An 18,362-nucleotide genomic window follows, 5' to 3' on the forward strand; every position below is an offset into this window, starting at 1 on the left:
AAGTTCTAGAGTCAGATGTGTCAGGATCCAAGTCTTTGCTCTGCCATTTGCAGGCTCTGTGACTTTCAGCAATTAACACCCTCTTCCTAAGCTTCAGTTTACCTCATAGGGAAGATGAAAATCTTAATAGCACCAATTTCAAGGTGTTCCTTGTAAGGATTAAATGAGAGCATGCAGGTAACACGCTTAGCACAGCTTCTGGCATACATCAGGCTCTCAGTACACGATCATCATTTTTACTGATGGTATCACAGCCCACACTTCCCCGGCGGGCGAGAGCCTGGGAGAGTGCCTGGTACGCGGTCGGCGTTCGACAAAAGTGAATCCTCTCTCCTGTCTCTCCTGCCCGCCGGCTACCGGGGGACCCAGGCATTCCGGCCTCCAGCTGCCCCCCCCACGCGGGCGCTCACAAAGGTCTCCATTCATGCCTAGTGCACAAAGCGGCCCATTCACCCGGGCCCCTTGGGCCTCCCGCCCCCGGTCGCCCCTCGAGTCTTGCCATTGGACACGGCCCCTGCCCGTCAAACCGCGGGTCCCACCCACGACCGCGCCGCCTAGCTCCTCTCTCTGCCTGGTTCTTTTCCCACGGCTGGCACGCTTTGGCAACTTGTGATTGGCCCCACCCGCCAGCCGCTCTCCTTGATTGGCGGTCACGGCCCCCCATGGGCGGGGCCGTAGCTTGCCGCAGCGAGCGCCGATTGGCTCCTGCTGCGCTCGTGAGGGCGGGGCTGTCCTGGCGGGCCCGCCCCTCTTTCTCCCCAGGCCTAAGTCTCCCGACAGCACTGGAAGCCGGTGAGTGGCTGGGGCCGGCAGACCGCGGGGGGCGGCGGAGCCGAACTGGGCCCGGAGAGGCTGGAGCCTGGGGGCTGCGATCGGGGCCCCGGAGGCCGGCGCGGGCGGAGCGGGAGGGGCGGTAGGGCGTACACTCACCTTGAGCGCGCAGCCGGACGACGGCGGAGGGGGTGGGCGAGACGTCGACACTCCCCCAACTCGAGTTGCGACCGTGTGCGAGGCCGGGTCGGGGTCCTCGCTAACGTCCCGGGGCCCATTCCGCAGAAGGAGAAACTGAGGCTCTCTCTGGGACCTTGGACGCTTTAATACCTGAGTCATCGCCTTCAATCCCCCGCCCCCAGGATGACTGTCTCTGTTTTCACGTGTGGCCCAGAAAGGGGTCATGGCTGGCAGAGGTAGATGGGTGGGGAAAGACACTTTTTTTTTTTTTTTTTTCAAAAGATGACCGGTAAGGGGATCTCAACCCTTGGCTTGGTGTTGTCAGCACCACGCTCAGCCAGTGAGCGAACCGACCATCCCTGTATGGGATCCGAACCCGTGGCCTTGGTGTTATCAGCACCGCACTCTCCCAAGTGAGCCACGGGCCGGCCCTGGGGAAAGACATATTTGAGCACTTACAATGTACTTGGGCGCTTTTATTTTTATAAGTAAATAATTTTCTTCACTATCATATTAACGCGAGGTGGGTTATATTATACCCATTTTACAGAGACGAAGAAACTGAGACCGGAAAGAGGCGGTGACTGCAGGGGGACGGGGTGGAGAGTAACACTTCGGAGACAGCTGTGTGCTGTGTCCTTTAACCTTTTTAATCCCACACTAGTCCCTTAAGGGGTGCAGTGGTCCCTAAGACGTAGAAGGGGTGGGGGAAGTTCGCAGAGTCACCACCTGGGACGGGGAAATTGACGTTTCTGAGGACATACTACACGTTCTCCCCAATTTCCCTCCTTCAGAACGGCAGATAACGGTCTGGGCTTAAATCCTAGCCCTCTTACTGACTGTATGATCTTGCTTGTGTTACTTCGCTGCTCCGTGCCTCGGTTTCCCCATCAGAGAAATGGAGATGCTGATCGTTTCTATCTCATTGGTTTCGAGAGCATTCTGTGATCTGGAAGAGCTGTTCAAAGAGCAGAAAAACACCTAGCACATAGTAGGCGCTCTTATCACTATTTAGTTCTCATGTCAGCCGTGAGGAGACTGAAGCTCAGGAGGCCACAATAACATTTTGTCGTCTTCCTTGGTACTCGTAAGTGGATCGTGTTGTTCCATTTCCAGTGTTGAGGAAACAGGCTCAGAGAGATGAAATGATGAAGCACTGGCTGGGCACTTTCTCCGCTTCGTTTTATTATTAATTTAATTGGCCGCAATTCACAGAGAGGAAAGCTGAGCCCCGGAAAGCTTGAGCGGGATTCGAATCCCAGGAATCCTCAGTTCTCTCCGCCGCAGGTCCTTGACCTTTGCCCGCAAGAAGGAGGAGCCCTGGGCGCCGCCGCCGCCGCCGCCGCCCACCTGGGGACTGGCTCATCCCAGTCCCCCCTCCTTCTCCCTGTCAAAGGCCCAGCAGCTCCAGGACCCGCCCTCTTCCCCAGACCGGCAGGTGCTTGGTGACCTCAGAGCCGGGCCCCCGCCCCGGGACGCGACGTGGCCCCGCCCCGCGCTGGACCGCGGAGGTAGCAGCACCTGAGTGCTCTGAAGAGGTCCTGGGATTCTCGTGCCCCCTTCCCATCTCCCTGCTCTGGCCGGCGCCTCCAGGTAGCCCTGAGGATTGGCGGGTTGAGGGGGCGGCGACTCAGGCGCTTGGATCCTGGGGAGAAGGGTGTTGGGCGCTCGGACTCCTGGATCCGTGGAGGGGGGTTGGGGACCAGGTATCCCGGGTCTGAGTGAGGACGGCGCCGCGAGCCCGGACTTCTGGGTCTTGAAGGAGGAAAGGACTGGGGCCTGGGTCTGGGGGCCTGGAGTCCTGGGTCTTGAAGGAAGCGGGAACTTGGAGCCTGGATTCTGGGTTTGTAGGAGTGCGGGCTGGGGGCCTGGATTCCTGGGCCTGAAGGAGGAGGGGGTGGGGGACCGGAACTCCTGAACTGCAATCCCTGAATCATAGCACTAAGCTGAAGTCAGAGGGCTGGATGCCAAGGGCCCCAACCCCTGCCCCAGGGGTGGATCCCTGGCTCCTTTTCCTTTTCAAGCTCAGCAGTCTCTGCCCCTCCCAGGGCAGGTGCTTTCACCTGCCCAGGTGATAGTAATGAGCCCTGGTAGAGCGTTCCTGCTGGCTGAGGGAGAGCGGGGTAGCCAGAGGGGCTCAGCCCTTTGGAGGTAGGACTTGCAAGCCCGGCTCATCAGGACTTTTCTTCATCCTCAGGCTCAGCATCCTCACCTCTAGCTCAGCTGCAGTGAGGTGAGGGGGCCTGCACTTGTGGTTCCAAGGGAGGAAAGGGCTGGGGATTCAGACTCCTGGGTCCTGGAAGATTAGGAGGCTAGGGACCCCGACTAGTGAGCCTGGGGGAGGACAGGGATAGGGGCTTGGACTTCTGGCTCCAGGGGGAGGGGAGACATAAGACTGGGTGACTGCAAAAACGCCCAAGCCCTTCCTGGTCAAAGGCCACAGCGCTGGAGAGGAAGTGGGTAGGGTGGGGTGGGTAGAGGGTATGGGGTAAAGTCCCAGAGATGGAGCTTGGCTCTGGGTGTATCAAGGCCACACAGGGGCCTGGGGTGAGCCTTGGCCATTTAGAGGTTGGGGGTGGGGTTGGTGGAGAAATGCCCCACTGTTTTTGGAGTGCAGGGGTCCAGGGTTTGAGGCCCAAGAGCATCAGGAACAAGAACGGCTGGTGCTGGGGGATGAGGACATGGTCTGGGACGAAGTGGGACTTATGAGCCAGAGCTGAGTTTCCATGTAGAGAAGCTCTGAGGGCAAGACCAGATCTGTGGATACTTCAAGGGGAGCTGGGTGTTTGGAAATATTTCCCCAGGGGTATGGGGATGATGGCGGCAGGTGTCTCTAGGCCCGAGGGGCAGACGTAGAAGCACTGAGGTGGGGGAGGCAGAAGTGTTCCCGTGTTCTGTGACTCATGTGCTGGGACAGTAGTGGGTATGTTTGGGGCACTGGAAGAGAGTAGGGGCAGACTTCTTCAGGAGGAGGGCACAATGTGGCACAGGGAGAATATTTTTTTTCCAACTGATGCTTGGACTGCTGGGGAAGTGCTGTGTCTGTCCACTACAGTCTGTGGCCCCCTGGAGGGCAGGGAGGGGCCTGGCACATTCTGGCTTACTCTGGGATGGTTGCCTCCATCATAGTTTACAGCTCATGTTCCATTGTCGTGATCTGAGACTAGGGCTGGGTTCACCCCCAGGCTAGGAGCTCCTTGAGGCAGGGCACCTGTCTGACTCATCTCTGGGTCCCCAGACCCACTCTGAGCAGAGCCTGGTGCTTGAAAGGCCTCCGAGAGTGTCAGATGAATGGAGGAGTGAGTGAATAAGGCCAGCCTCCCCAATTTAAAGAGAAGGAAGCCAGGTCTGGAAGAAGGAAGTAACTGTTAACTGAGGTGGTAAGATCTGAGTCTGTTCTGCAGGCGTGAGGAAGGCGTGACCAGAGGTGGTCAGAAAAAAACCTGAATGACAAAAATTACATCGGTATCCTCCCTGGGCTCATATCTTAGAGTAAAAGCAAGGTTGTATCTTTTATTCCCTCTCTCACCTCACCTCCTTACCCTCTTCCCTTCAGTGACTCGGCTCCAGCCACACCAGCCACAGACATACAGGCATCTTCCTGCCTCAGGGCCCTTGCACTGGCTGTCTGGAAAGCTTTTCCTCCTGACTTTCCCATAGCTTACTCCCTTCATCTCTCGGGTCCTTATTTACATGCCACATCAGAGAGGCCTTCCCTGGCCTCCCTGATTGAAACTTCAACATCCTCAACCCCAACATCCTCTGTTCCCTGCTTTATTTATCTCCTTGGCATTTTATCACCATTTAACATACTGTATAATTTACTTATTTATCTTTTAATCTGTCTCCTGGGATTAGAGCTGCTCTGTTCAGTAGAAATAGAATGCAAGCCAAATATGGAATTTAAAATTTTCTTTCTTTCTTTTTTTTTTTAAAAAAAGATGATCAGTAAGGGGATCTTAACCCTTGGCTTGGTGTTGTCAGCACCACGCTCAGCCAGTGAGCGAACCGTTCATCCCTATATAGGATCCGAACCCATGGTCTTGGTGTTATCAGCACTGCACTCTCCCGAGTGAGCCACGGGCTGGCCCTGGAATTTAAAATTTTCTATTAGCTAGATTAAGAAAGAAAAAAAGTGAAAAGGAACAGGTGACATTAATGTTAATGATATATTTTATTTAATGCAATATATTCAAAATATCATTATTTTATGTCATCAAATAAAAAAATACCAATGAGCTATCATTTTGTCATTCTAAGTCTTTGAAATCAGATGTGTATTTTACACTTAGAAAACCAAGTGTCTAGTAGCCACAAGGGGCTATTTATATTTGAATTTAATTAAATGGAATAAAATTAAGCATTTGTTTCCTCAGTTGCACTTGCTGCAAGTCAAGTGCAGAGCAGCCCACATGTGGGGGTAGCTCCCGTACTGGACAGACCAGGGCTAGGATGTAAACTCCTTATGAAGGAGGGGATCTTTTTCTGACTTGTTCATTGCTCCGTTGTCAAGGCCTAGAACTATGCCTACTTCTCAGCCTTGCTTATTAAGTAATTATTGCATGAATGAATGAATGAATGGACGAATGGGTAGAGAGGTGAATGAATGGAATGAGTAAGCTAGGTCTATTGACCCATTTTGCAGAAGTGTGAAAGGAAGTCTGGTGAAGGAAAGCAGAGGGAATTGCCTGGGGGAATTGGGGTTGGGATGGGGGGCACTGGGGATGGAGCGTCACTTGACTTCTACCCACACCTGACCACCACCCCGTTCTTTCTCCCTTGCAGACCATGGCAGCGGTGACCATGTCGGTGCCTGGGCGGAAGGTGCCCCCCAGGCCGGGCCCAGTGCCTGAGGCAGCCCAGTCGTTTCTGTTTGCGCCCAGCGGGCCCAGCGTGGGTGGCGGGCCTGGGAGCTCGGGCACCTCCCCACAGGTGGAGTGGACGGCCCGGCGCCTCGTGTGGGTGCCTTCGGAGCTCCATGGGTTCGAGGCAGCGGCGCTGCGAGATGAGGGAGAGGAGGAGGCCGAGGTGGAGCTGGCGGAGAGTGGGCGGCGGCTGCGGCTTCCGCGGGACCAGATCCAGCGCATGAACCCACCCAAGTTCAGCAAGGCGGAGGATATGGCTGAGCTGACCTGCCTCAACGAGGCCTCGGTCCTGCACAACCTTCGGGAGCGGTACTACTCAGGCCTCATCTATGTGAGTGGCCTCCTGCCTGTGGGAGAGCCTTGTCCGGGGTGGGCAGCTGAGTGTCAGCATCCCAACCTGAATTAACTTGAGGCTAGTTATAATCGTTATCCCATGTCCTGTTAACTAGTCCTACACCTAGTTGCCAAGTTATAAATTATTGGATTACTAGGACAGCCTCAGACCCTATGAGGGGTGTCATGTAACATATGTGATAGATAAATCGTATTGTTTTTCTAAAATATAAAAAATTCCGATTTCTCAAATATAATTCACCCCAAGGGTTTTGAAAAAGGGATATGGATCTGTAATGATAATTTATGAGAACCAATGAGTATAGAAACGACATGCTAGCTCTGTCTTAAAGGCCTTCTATACATTAATTTATTTAATCTCACTTTAGGTAAGGTAGGGTCTATTATTATCCCCATTTTACGTAAGAGGCAACTGAGGCCCAGAGAAAGTTAATAGCAATGAAACCTAACAATTGTTAAGCATTTACTAAGCATTCTTTTAAGCTTTCTAAAATAGTTGTCTCAATAAATTTTCACAATTATAAAGCATTTGGTCCCCGTTTTACAGATAAAGAAACTGAGGCGCAGAGTGGTCAAGTTCCTTGACCAAGGTCATGCAGTTAGACCTGGGTAGTCTGGCTCCAGGCTTTCTCACTTTGCTATGGTGCCTCTTACGATTAAGATGGAATTGATGATAGTGAGGTTGACTATGGTGGTCAAACCACCTCTGTGCTAAGTATTTGATGTCTGTCACATTAATCTTTACAGCAAATGGATGGGGTAGGGTAATGGTTTTTAATCCTGGCTTCATGTTAGAATCATCTGGGGAATTCTTAGAAAGTAGCTCTGGGGGGCCTGAGCCCCACCCCAGACCATTTAAATTAAGCTCTCTGGGACCATGACATGGGCATTGGTTTTTTAATAAGCTTCCAGGGTAGTTCTAATGGTCAGCCAAGGAGTTATTATTCCATTTAACATAAGAGCAAACAGGATTAGAGAGTTTGACAAGGAATGTTGACAATAATAATGAAAAATAATAATAATGGGTGGCTAGCAAATATTAACTGAGGACTTATGATGTGCCAAGCACTGTTCTAAGTGCTGCTTGTAGGTTATCAGCTCACCTCTGGGCCAGGGACTGTTGATAATGCCTGATGTTTAAGGAATGTTAAGTGATGGGGGCCTGGGTGATCCAGCCATGAAGGAGTCATGCCAGGATTTGAAGCCAGGCAGCTGGCCCCAGAGTCATGCTCCAAACACCAGCTTAGACTGGTGGGGTCTCATGGCCTTGCTCCAACATCCACCCTCTGGAGGGTCACAAAGCCCAAGATTAGAATATTTTTAGGAAGTCTAACTCTCATTTGGAGACCAAGGCTCTGAGAGGGCAGTGGTTGGCTTAGGGCCCCTCAGCTTGTGGTGGCAGATGTGGGATTTGAATTGAGGGCTGTCTGATCCTGAATAAGGTTGGCGCCTTCTCCCACTGCACTAGCCCCTTCCGATTACTCACGCACCTTTACAAGCTCTGGGAAAGAGGCCTCTGCCTGATCCACTTCCCTGCATATCACCAAAGGCCCGGGAGATCAGAGTGACACCCAAAATACTGAGCCACTTTGTCTTTCAGTAAATACTCTGCACCCTTCCAGCAACCTTGTGAGGTATCTGCTCTCATCCCCATTCTGCAGGTCGGGAAATGGAGCCTCAGAGAGGGTGCAGGACCTGGACAGAGCCCATAGCTGGAAAAGGGCTAAGTTAGCATTTGAGCTCAGGTTGGTCTGACTCCAGACCCCAGATGCTAGCCACTGCACTAGGAGTATTATTCAGAAAGTTCAAGGGAAAATATGGTGGGGCCTGAGCTAAGGCTGTGGCCAGGGAGCCAGAGAATTGAGGCCTAAGAAGTGAAAGTGAGATAGAAGATTCCAGAAGCCAAGTTGGGAAGCAAATTGGGCCTTAATAATAATCATTAGCACTTAGTGAGTGCCTGCTTTGTCTGTTGGTTGCTGCTATAAACTTCTTTGCAATATGATCCTGTTGACCCTCTCTCCATCCACATAAGGCTGTGAGGTAAGGATTATAGCCTTCTGTTTCAACAGCTTGGAGACGGCTGATAACGTCTTCGTATTGAACATACAGTGTTTTGGGGTCCATGCTAAGCCCTGTGCATACCTCATGAACTTGTGGATGGCTCCCAGCCACCCTTTGTGGGAAGTGCTATTCCTGTCCCCATTAGAGGATGACAGTGAAGTTCAGAATGGTTGCTTGCTCAAGCCACCAAGCTAGAAAATGTTAGAGCTATGATTCAAGCTCCGCCCTACTTGTCTTAGGACTTGTGTTTAATACATGTTTGTTGACTGGCCAACTGGTGGTGGGGAAGGTAGTGCTGCCGAGTAGAAAGTGGAGTGTGTGGGGCTCCAATAACCTAGTTTCTGCCACTGATAGGCTGTTTGGCCTTGAGTTGCTCAGGTTCTCAGTCCCTTTACTTGGACTATTGGGGCAGGGAGGGAACCCATTAATGGAGCTCCCTGCTCTGAGAGGCACTAGCATTTCCCTCTTAGAACCCTTCTAGGTGACAGGGCTGGAAACTGAGCTTCAGAGAGGGCAAACCCTTTGTGCAAAGTCACACTTAACCAGAAAATGCTGCATCTGAACTCAAACTCAGCATGGCGTGGCTTCAAAGTCTGAGCAAGTCCTTGACTCCCAGGGGGGATGGGAAATGTGAGTCTCAGGACCCATATTTAGAGTGCATTATATGGGCTCTGCCTTGGCCCAGCTGGTTTTTATTCATTATCTCCCTTAATCCCTACAGCCTTTGTAATGAGGTGGGGAGTGTCGTCCTCCATTTCTCAAGGAGGAAACTGAGACTATGGGGAATGTCTCTGGGGTGTAGAGAGGTGGGGACAGGTCTGTCTTCAGAGCCCTGAGGGCTGGGGCAGCCATTCCAGATCAGCTCCATCCTGGTGACATGGTGTCCCCAACCCTCTCTGGGTACACCAGCCTCTGCCCTTTGCCCCTCTGGCCTTTTTGGGTAGCTCAGGTTTCTGTCACTCTGGGAATGGGGTGTGGCTGGTAGGAGGGGACAGGCATTGGGGGGGTGGCATGGGGAGTGGGTTCCCCCGCCAGCTAGGAGTGGGGGCCGGGGCGCCAGCAGCCATGAGATACCCTCCCAGGGAATGTGGTCTGGCTGCCCCGCCCTCTGAGAGCCAGAGAGCTCCCAGGAGCAGCCCTTGCAAGGCCGGGAGGGCAGACGCCCAGCAAACCGGTTGTTCTACTCCTGGCTGGCCACCCACCCTCCCACCGTTAGAAGGTTGGCACCTGGGAGACGGGTAGCCTGTGATGGCCACACCCTACCCTGCTTGAGAATCCCAGGCTGTCTGGGAGTGTAAAGCAGTCCTGCTGCTAACCAGCAAAGTAACCAGCTATCCAGCTAACTAGCTAAGTAGGTGACTAGCTGGATAAAGTAGCTAACTAGTTAAATAGTTAACTACCTAAGCCATTAAGCAGCTAACTCTCTGGCTAGTTTAGCTATCTAACTTCAGCTAGCTTAGCTAGTTATCTCTCTGGCTGGTTTAGCTAAGTGGCTAGCTAGTTCTCTAGTGATCTAATTGCCTCTCTGTATGCTGAGTGCCTCTTGCCTCTCTGATACTCCTGTGAGATGGACTGGTTCTTAAACTGTTACAGAGTCCTGAATCTAGGCCCAACGGGTGTGTGTATATGATTCAGGGGGTCCATGAACTTGGATGCAAAAAAAAAAAATTATATCTTTATTTTCATGCACCTCGAACCTAAAATTTAGTATTTTCTCCAATAAGAATGTACCACTAAACACAATCATAGAAGGACATGTGAATCTATTCCCGCTGCATTTCAGTTGCTTCAGATACCACGAGCCCCCTTCCAGAGATGTTCTATGTGTCTTCAAGCAAATATATAAAAATATTCCTCTTCCACCTTTTTCAATGCAAATTGCAGCTTATCATGCACAGCTCTCAACTCATTTCCTTTCACTTGATAGTATTTTGGAGATAGTCCCATATCTGTACACTGATGTTCAGTGGATTCGTAGGAATCCATTGTGTGAATGTACATTTAGTTCATTTCCAGTTTTTTGCAGCTGCAAAGAATGTTTACTCGGACGATCTCACACATGGTAATTTCATGTGTGTGTAAGTCCAGGCAACCACAGGCTATGACCCAAGTCTGGCTGGCTGCAAAGCCCACATTCTCTCTTGGGGCAAATCTTCATCTACATAGTGCCTTTGTGCAATTTGGAAAGATTCTTTTCTATCATCAGTCTGAAAATATTCATAACAAATATTCAAATCTACATTGTCGTAGTGTAGACAGACCATGTGCAGGTACCACTGTGTAGTGTACAACCTGCCCAGCTGTACCCAGCAGCTCTGTGTTGCTCTATGGGCTGCAGGCAGGCAGCTGAGGCCCTCTCCCCTCTTGCCCACTGTAGACGTACTCCGGCCTTTTCTGTGTGGTCATCAACCCATACAAGCAGCTTCCCATCTACACGGAGGCCATTGTGGAGATGTACCGGGGCAAGAAGCGCCACGAGGTGCCTCCCCATGTGTATGCCGTGACTGAGGGGGCCTACCGAAGCATGCTCCAGGGTGAGTGTGGGTCTGGGGCTTTAGGCCAGCGAGGCAGTTCTTCAGTGGAGGCTGGGCCAGGCACTGCAGGGAGCTGCCAGGAGTGAGGGTCCGGGTCAGATGATAGCTCAGGGATTTCAGACTCGGTGACACTTCTTAGGGGGTCAGAGGGAATAGAAATAGAGGGCTGAGTGAGGAAGATCCTAGATGTTACCATGCAGGCCCCTTTTTATCTATCTGTATGTTCACCCCTTTTCTCAACAATATTGTTTGGGAGCCAATTGGTACCAGGCTTCTGTAAAAGTTTCCCTTGAGACAGTAATTCCCAGTGTTCATTCATTCAACATTTATTGTTGAATTATAGACATGATCTACATTTTCTTGGGGGATATGCAGCCCCTTAGACAGATGACGGCCTGAGGCTGCTGTGTGTAGCTGGTTAGGTTGTGTACCCTAGCCCTGCCTAACGGGCTGCCATTCACCCTGTGACAATGTAGATCAGCCCTGGCAAAATTAATTAATTAATTTTTAAATTTATTTTTGGTGGCTGGCTGGTAAGGGGTAAAATTATGTAATGAATGTGTGTAATATACATAATGTATTTGTTATATATCATCTATTTTAATAAATATTTAGTATATGCTAAATACATGGTAAACATTTAAACATTTATATCAGTTTATAGCATATGACTATAATAGTATACAGCAGTATGTTTATACTGAATGTATTATACTTGTTTAATGTATTTCTGTTCTATATTATAATAATATATTTACATTGTGTAATGCAGTGGTTCATAGAGTGTGGTCTCCTTACCAGCAACATCAGCATCATCTAGGAACTTGTCAGAAATGAAAACTTGGGCCTTACTTCAGATAAAATCTGCTGAGTCAGAAACTGCGGGTGGTGCTTAGCAATCAGTGTTTTTACAAGGTCCCCAGATGGTTCTTATGTGGGCTCAAGTTTGAGAACCACTGGTATAATAGACAATATATAATATACTCATGTTGTGTAATAGAACATACTCATAGAAAATATACTCACACTATAAACTTATATATAGTAATAGGTAACAGTTTATTTGATTATATAATTTGTTACATATTTATTTTTATAATAATTTTTAGCTATTATTATATGCTAGTTATTATATATTTTAGGAATCAATATACAATAAAGTAAGGGTGGGTGCCTACTCTGTGCCAAGCACTTTACATGGATTAACTTATTTCTCTTGAGATTTTTTTCTTTCATGCTTATGTTGTTTAGAAGGGTGTTGTTTGATCCTCACATACTTTGGAATTTTTCAGTTATCTTTCTGCTACTGATTTTTAGTTTAATTTCATTGTGATCTGAGAGCAGACATTGTATGATTTCTTTTCTTTTAGAGTTGTTAAAGGCTGGCTGGTTAGCTCAGTCAGTTAAAGTGCAGCCTTGTAACACCGAGGTCAAGGGATCAGTCCCCATTACTGGCCAGCCACCAAAAACAAAGTTGCTAGGATGTGTTTCATGGCCCAGAAAGTGGTCTGTCTTGGGAAATGTTCCATGTGAGCTTGAGAAGAATGTGCATTCTGCTGTTGTTTCATGACATAGTCTACAGATGTCCATTCTTTCTGGTTGATTGATGGTGTTGTGTTCAGTTGTGTCCTTACTGATTTCCTACTTGTCGGATCTGTTTATTTATGATAGAGGGGTGTTGAAGTCTCCAACTAGAATAGTGGATTCATCTATTTCTCCTGTCAGTTCTATCAGTTTTTGCTGGGTTAACTCATTTAACCTCATAGCAACCCCATGAAGTAGGTTCTCTTGTTAGCCCTGATTTCCACGTGGGTAAACAGAGGCACAGAGCACTGCAGTTATTTCCCATGGTCACACTGGTGGGTGGGTGGCCAAGGTGGGGCCCCTGCTGCTGCCTCTCTGTATGTCACACTGTGTATTGTACTTTTGTCCTGTGCCAGGAACCGTGCTGATCACATTTTGAACATTCTCCCTGAGTTCTGACTACAACTCTGTGAGACGGGCTGTTTTGAGCCCCATTTTTCAGATGGGGAAACCAAGACACAGAGCAACCCAGAGGGCTGGCCCAATGTCACACAGGAAGGCAGAGAGGCAGCTGGGTCTTGAACCCATGCCCATATGGCTTTCTAAGCCAGGCTGCTGACTCTGAGGCCCTATTGAATACAGCTCACTTCCTGGCTTAAAACCATCCAGAGGCCTATCCCCCTTCTTAAAAAAAATCCAGACCACTTAATCATGGCTTCAAAACCTGTCAGCACCACTCACCATCTCTGTCCCCTCTCCCAGCCTCAATGGCCTCCTATCTGTCTCCCAGACTTTCCTAACTTGGTCCTACCTCAAGGCCTTTGCCCTGGCTGTGTCCTCTGCCTGGAACACTCTCCCCTGCTTTAAATGTCAACTCTTCTGAGAAGGCTTCCTGGTCTTCTCCCTTCTCCCCCTCCCCAAGTCACTTTCTATTACTTTCTAGCAGAGTTTCTCAATCCTGGCTCTATGGACATTTGGAGGCAGAAGATTCTTAAGTAGTTTCTGTGTCTTTTTGTTTTCCCCACTTAAGTGGAAGCTCCATGAGGATAGACACCTTGCCAATTCCTCAATCCCATTGGTGCCTGGTGCTTAGTAGGTGGTCAGTGTGCATTTGTGGAAGGGTTGTGTCAGGGCCAGGGTAGATGCTGGAGGAGACATCTTGTATCAAAGGGTAAACTCTGGAGTCCAGGACCTCACTCTCTTGTCTTTGAATTTCTCACGCCCATCATCAGGTGACATACTGTACAGTCTCTAATTGAGATTGTTGAATGAATGATACAAGGGGTCTTCAAAAAGTTCATGGAAAGATTTGTATTATCTTTTAATTCTATTTTTCCACTAACTTTTTGAAGTGCTCTCATCTTCTGTTCACTTGGGATTTATTGTCTCCACTTTAGAGGTGAGGAAATCAAGCTCAGAGAGGGACAGCTGATTTCCCAGGGTCACACAGTGAGCGCGAGGCCTAGTCGGGGCGGGGTATTAGAATTCAGGAGTGTCATGCATGAAAACTCAAGCTTTTCTTTACTCCTCAAGAATGATTTTGAAAAGGCAGTAGCCAGCGTAAGGGCCAGGGGGTCCTGCTGGAGAGACCCTCCCTGGTGATACGGCCCCCTTCCTCTGTCCCCTACAGATCGTGAGGATCAGTCCATTCTCTGCACGTGAGTAATTCGGAAGGACTTCCTGGAGGAGGAGGGGTCCCCGCTGGGCGTGGCTCTGTTTGGAATGGGCAGGGCAGCGGGGGCTTGCCTGGCCTTATGGCTAATTGCCTTTGCTTCCCCTTCTCTCCACAGTGGGGAGTCTGGAGCTGGGAAGACGGAAAACACCAAGAAGGTCATCCAGTACCTTGCCCATGTGGCATCCTCACCAAAGGGCAGGAAGGAGCCAGGTGTCCCTGTAAGCATTCAGCCTTGGGACAGCCCCTGGCCTTGCCAACAGCAATGCCTCCTCCATCTTGGGGTCTGCTCCACCCACCACATTGCCTACCTCCCTTATGGAAGGCCATGGTTAGTGTGGGGACTTCTTGTGGCTGCCCAAGTCACCTGAGTACCTACTGTTTGCCTGGGGTGGCACTTGGAGCGGGGCAGGGTGGATGCAGAGATGCGAGGGCCTTGGAATGGCATCTGGCACTTAGTAGGTGCTTCATTTTCTGAGCACCTACTGTGTGTCGGGCCTGGTTTTAGGTATGCACAATGCCCAGTTTTTTGTCTAAGTGAACATTATATAGTGTTCCCCACTATTCTAAGCTCTTTGCTCACATTAACTTAACACTGTTTTCCTGTGTTAAAGATGAGAAACCCCAGGCACAGGTGGGGTGACTAAGTTGTTGGTCACATAATCAGGAAGGGTTATAGTAGGATTCAAACCCAGGCGTGTGGTTGCCTCCAGGCCACCCCACTCCACACTCCTGTTTTCCCCAGTTCCTCTGCCCCCGCTACCTCACCACTGCCCTAGACCACCGGTTCACCTGTGTCTGTCCATGTTTCATGTGCTGTGTCCTGATCCATGTCTCGTGTCCCGTGACTTCCTCAGGCCTCCGCCAGCAACATGTCTTATGTGAGTAGCAGGGGATCACCTCACTCTTACTACCCCTAATGCTGCCCTGGCCACCTCAGCTCACGGTCTTCCTAATAGACAGGGTCCAAGGCACCAACAGACATACCTGCCAGGGCCCCCATTGCTGCTTATGGCAGCCCTACTGCATGCACCCATGGCCTGCTTGCTGTTTAGTGCAGTCCTACTCTGTGCATGGAAGCAGGGCCCCCTTGGCTATTTATGGCAGCCTACTGTGTGTGTGCAGATGGGCCACAGATACCAACATGAAACAACTCAGAGAGCAAAACTGTCATTTACTGCTGATCTACTAAATGTGTGTAGACAGGGCCTACAGGTGCTGTGCATTCACACAACCCAGAGAGTTGACAGCTTACTAGGGAAATGAACTCATGTATCAAGTGCTTCTGTGTGCCAAGCCACGTGCCCTCCCCTTTGCATATGTTTTTTCATTTGACAAAGCCACACACCTAGCTGATACCATTTCATCCTAACATAAGCAAGTTGTAGACTAAGAGAAAACACACATTATTACTGAGCACCTACTAAGTGCCTGGCTCTGACACCGAGGGGACTGGAGGGAGATCAGAGTAAGGTCCCTACCATGGAGCAGCCTGGCTGGAGAAGAAAACTACCATTTCTTGAATGCATACTGTATGCCAGACAGTTTGAAGCACTTTATGCAGATGGTATAGATTTCCCCCTTAATTAAAAATTCTACAAGTAGGGCCTGCCCATGGCTCACTCGGGAGAGTGCGGTGCTGATAACACCAAGGCCACAGGTTTGGATCCTCTATAGGGATGGCTGGTTGGCTCACTGGCTGAGCGTGGTGCTGACAACACCAAGCCGAGGGTTGAGATCCCCTTACCGGTCATCTTAAAAAAAAAAAAAATTCTACAAGTAATATATGAGTATTCATTGTAGCAACAACAAAAAAAATCAAAGTGAAATCCTGTTTTCTTTCTCTCGGCCCCTTTCCTTGGAATGGCTTACACTGTTGACAATTTGGTGTGTATCCTTGCACACCATTTTCTGTATGTTTACCAACATGTATATATCTGTAGAAATAAGAGTCTTGTTTTGTCGTGTTTTTTCTTTATTAATGGGATCACATTGCAGGTGTTGTTTTGCAACTTGTTTTTGTTTGATTTGGTTTTCACTCAACAATATGTCTTGGAGACATCTCCCTGTTCCCCTCACAACAGATGGGTGGGCAAGACCCAGAGGCAGAGAAGTGGGCACACAACACCCATGCGCAGAGGCCCCTCACACGCAGGTGTTCAGCTGGCTGTAGATGCAGCTGCTGGCCGGGCTGGCCTCCCGCCCCGTTCTCACAGATGCATCCTCTCCCACGCCCTGCAGGGGGAGCTGGAGCGGCAGCTTCTTCAGGCCAATCCCATCCTGGAGGCCTTTGGCAACGCCAAGACGGTGAAGAATGACAACTCCTCCCGATTTGTGAGTGCTGGGGGAGGGCAGAGCATGGATGTGTGTCAGGGGTACAGGAGCTGGGGGATGGGTGTTGGGGGCCAAGACATGTGGGTCTGTTGGGTGAGGGAGGGGCTGGGGGGCTGGCCTCCTGGGTCTGAGGGAGGAGGGGGCTGGGGACCAGGGTCCTGAAGAAAGAAGTCAAAGCAGCCTGGACCTTGGATTCCCCAGGGAGTCCCTCAGTGGGGGCTCAAAATGACCGTTGGGTTCAGGTAGAGGGAGAGAGAAAGTCAAGGGGCAGCCCCAGCTCTGGGAGAGGAGGGCGAATGGTTTGGGGCACTCTTCGGGTCTGCGGGTGGATAAGAGGACCCTCAGCTGAAGCCCTCCCACCACTATCCCCCCAGGGCAAGTTCATTCGCATCAACTTTGACGTTGCTGGGTATATCGTGGGCGCCAACATTGAGACCTGTATCCTCTCGCAACCCTGAAGGGCACCCAGGAAGATCACGGGTGGTGGCCGAGGAGGGCTGCTCTTTGGATCTCACCACTTAGAAGAAACAGGCTGCCACAGGTGCAGGGAACTCCGGTGCCCAGCTGTCCAGAAGGGGTGCCGGGTGCTCAGCTGCAGCATTTCCACATGGAAGAGGGCAAGGGCTTCCGTTGTCTTTATAAGGCTAGCCTTGCTGTGGGGTGGTGGGTCAGGGATCCCCGAGACCACCTTTAGGATTGGTGATTTGCTAGGAGGACTCACGGGACTCAGGGACTCAGCCTGTAGTCATACTCAGGGCGATGGTTTATTACAGTGAAAGGAATCAGAGCAAAGTCAGCAAAGGGAAAAGCCACAGGGGGCAAAGTCTAGGGAAGACCAGGTGTGAGTGTCCAGAGTCCTCTCCCGGTGGGGCCGCACGGAATGCACTTAACTCCTCCAGCAGTGAGGTGTAACAACACATGTGAGATGTCCATGGAAGCTCGTCAGAGACTCAGTGCCCAGGGCTATTACTGGGGGCAGGTCACATAGCACTCTCTGCCTAACTCGTACCCAAATTCCAGCCTCCCAGAAGGAAAGCAGATATTCAGCATAAGCCACTTTGTTTGCACAAACCATTGAAGCTCAGTGAGCCCTCCTCTCAGTAATGGAATGCTGGGAATCCTCCAGAAATCCAGGTTCCCAGACACCAGCCCAGGGCTCAGCTTGCCAGCAGGTCTTTCCAAGGAGAACATTTCAGGCCTGCTGTGTTCATCGTTTTTTGCACAGGTGGCATGCAAACATTTAAAGAAATTTAAACAATAAAACACAAGTGCTCCAGGAGTGCAGAAATTGAGAGAATGGGCCAAGAAATAATACCCACCTGGGTTCAAATCCTAGCTTTGTTGCTTTGAGGCTATGGGATCTACGGCATGTGATTTGACTACTCTGTGCCTCAATTGCTCCCTCTGTAGAAGAGAAAGGAACATAGAACCTACTCTAGAGGGGTTTGGAGGACCGTGTAAGTCAAATGCTTAGCCACAGCGCCGGTCACATAGTAAGCACTCAAGAACAAGCAATTAATGATTCAAGTGAATTAGCAATGTCCGTATCATTGATAAATATTAATCATAATGTTAACAATTGCTCATAGTAAGCCATGTTCCCACTCCCCAGGGGTACCTGATGAGCTCACTTTCTTCCATAATCTGTGGGAAGGGCCTCTGGTAAGACGGCTTAGGGCATGAGGGATCACAGGTCTTAGCTGTCAGGCAGCTGGCTCCCATTGCTTCTGCTGCACCCTGGGAACTGCTTCCTTGGGCTCAGCCTCATGTCCCGCAACTTCCCGCAGTTGCTGTGGCCCCCCTGTTCTCTGCTTTGTGCCACCTCCTTCCTCGTGGCTTCTGGTCACCTGGATTCTTAGAGTTTGTGGCTCTTCCTGCCCCATCAATCCTGCCTTCTCATGCCCCCTCCCCTTGGTTCCTGCAACCTCCTTTTATATCCACACTGTCTTCTCTGCCTGCTTCCAACTGCTGACTTTCTCCCGTCCGTGCTCCCCAGCCAGCACAGCTGCACCCTCTGGGCACAGCTCTCATGCTGGCTGTCTCAGGGGCTGATGACCAGAATGTGGA

The 18,362-nt window shown here is 50.3% G+C and overlaps 1 protein-coding gene across 3 annotated transcripts in view; it reads left to right on the plus strand.

Annotated features, from left to right (window-relative positions):
• The first annotated feature begins 716 nt into the window (after nucleotides 1-716).
• Nucleotides 717-18,362, plus strand: part of MYH14 (myosin heavy chain 14) — an 87,340-nt gene continuing 69,694 nt past the window's right edge. Inside the window, exons 1-8 of one of the 3 annotated variants that reach the window (XM_063092200.1) lie at nucleotides 717-792; nucleotides 5,737-6,147; nucleotides 10,609-10,765; nucleotides 13,920-13,947; nucleotides 14,080-14,182; nucleotides 14,819-14,842; nucleotides 16,203-16,295; nucleotides 16,670-16,733. In XM_063092200.1, the coding sequence (XP_062948270.1) occupies nucleotides 5,740-6,147; nucleotides 10,609-10,765; nucleotides 13,920-13,947; nucleotides 14,080-14,182; nucleotides 14,819-14,842; nucleotides 16,203-16,295; nucleotides 16,670-16,733 (877 nt within the window). In that variant the 5' untranslated portion in view covers nucleotides 717-792; nucleotides 5,737-5,739. Of the gene's footprint in view, nucleotides 793-2,347; nucleotides 2,545-5,736; nucleotides 6,148-10,608; nucleotides 10,766-13,919; nucleotides 13,948-14,079; nucleotides 14,183-14,818; nucleotides 14,843-16,202; nucleotides 16,296-16,669; nucleotides 16,734-18,362 lie in introns of those variants that run through there. The other 2 variants (XM_063092199.1, XM_063092201.1) reach the window with 2 other exon arrangements.

Source organism: Cynocephalus volans, chromosome 3, assembly GCF_027409185.1.
Source record: "Cynocephalus volans isolate mCynVol1 chromosome 3, mCynVol1.pri, whole genome shotgun sequence".
In the NCBI taxonomy this organism is placed as follows: Eukaryota; Metazoa; Chordata; class Mammalia; order Dermoptera; family Cynocephalidae; genus Cynocephalus; species Cynocephalus volans.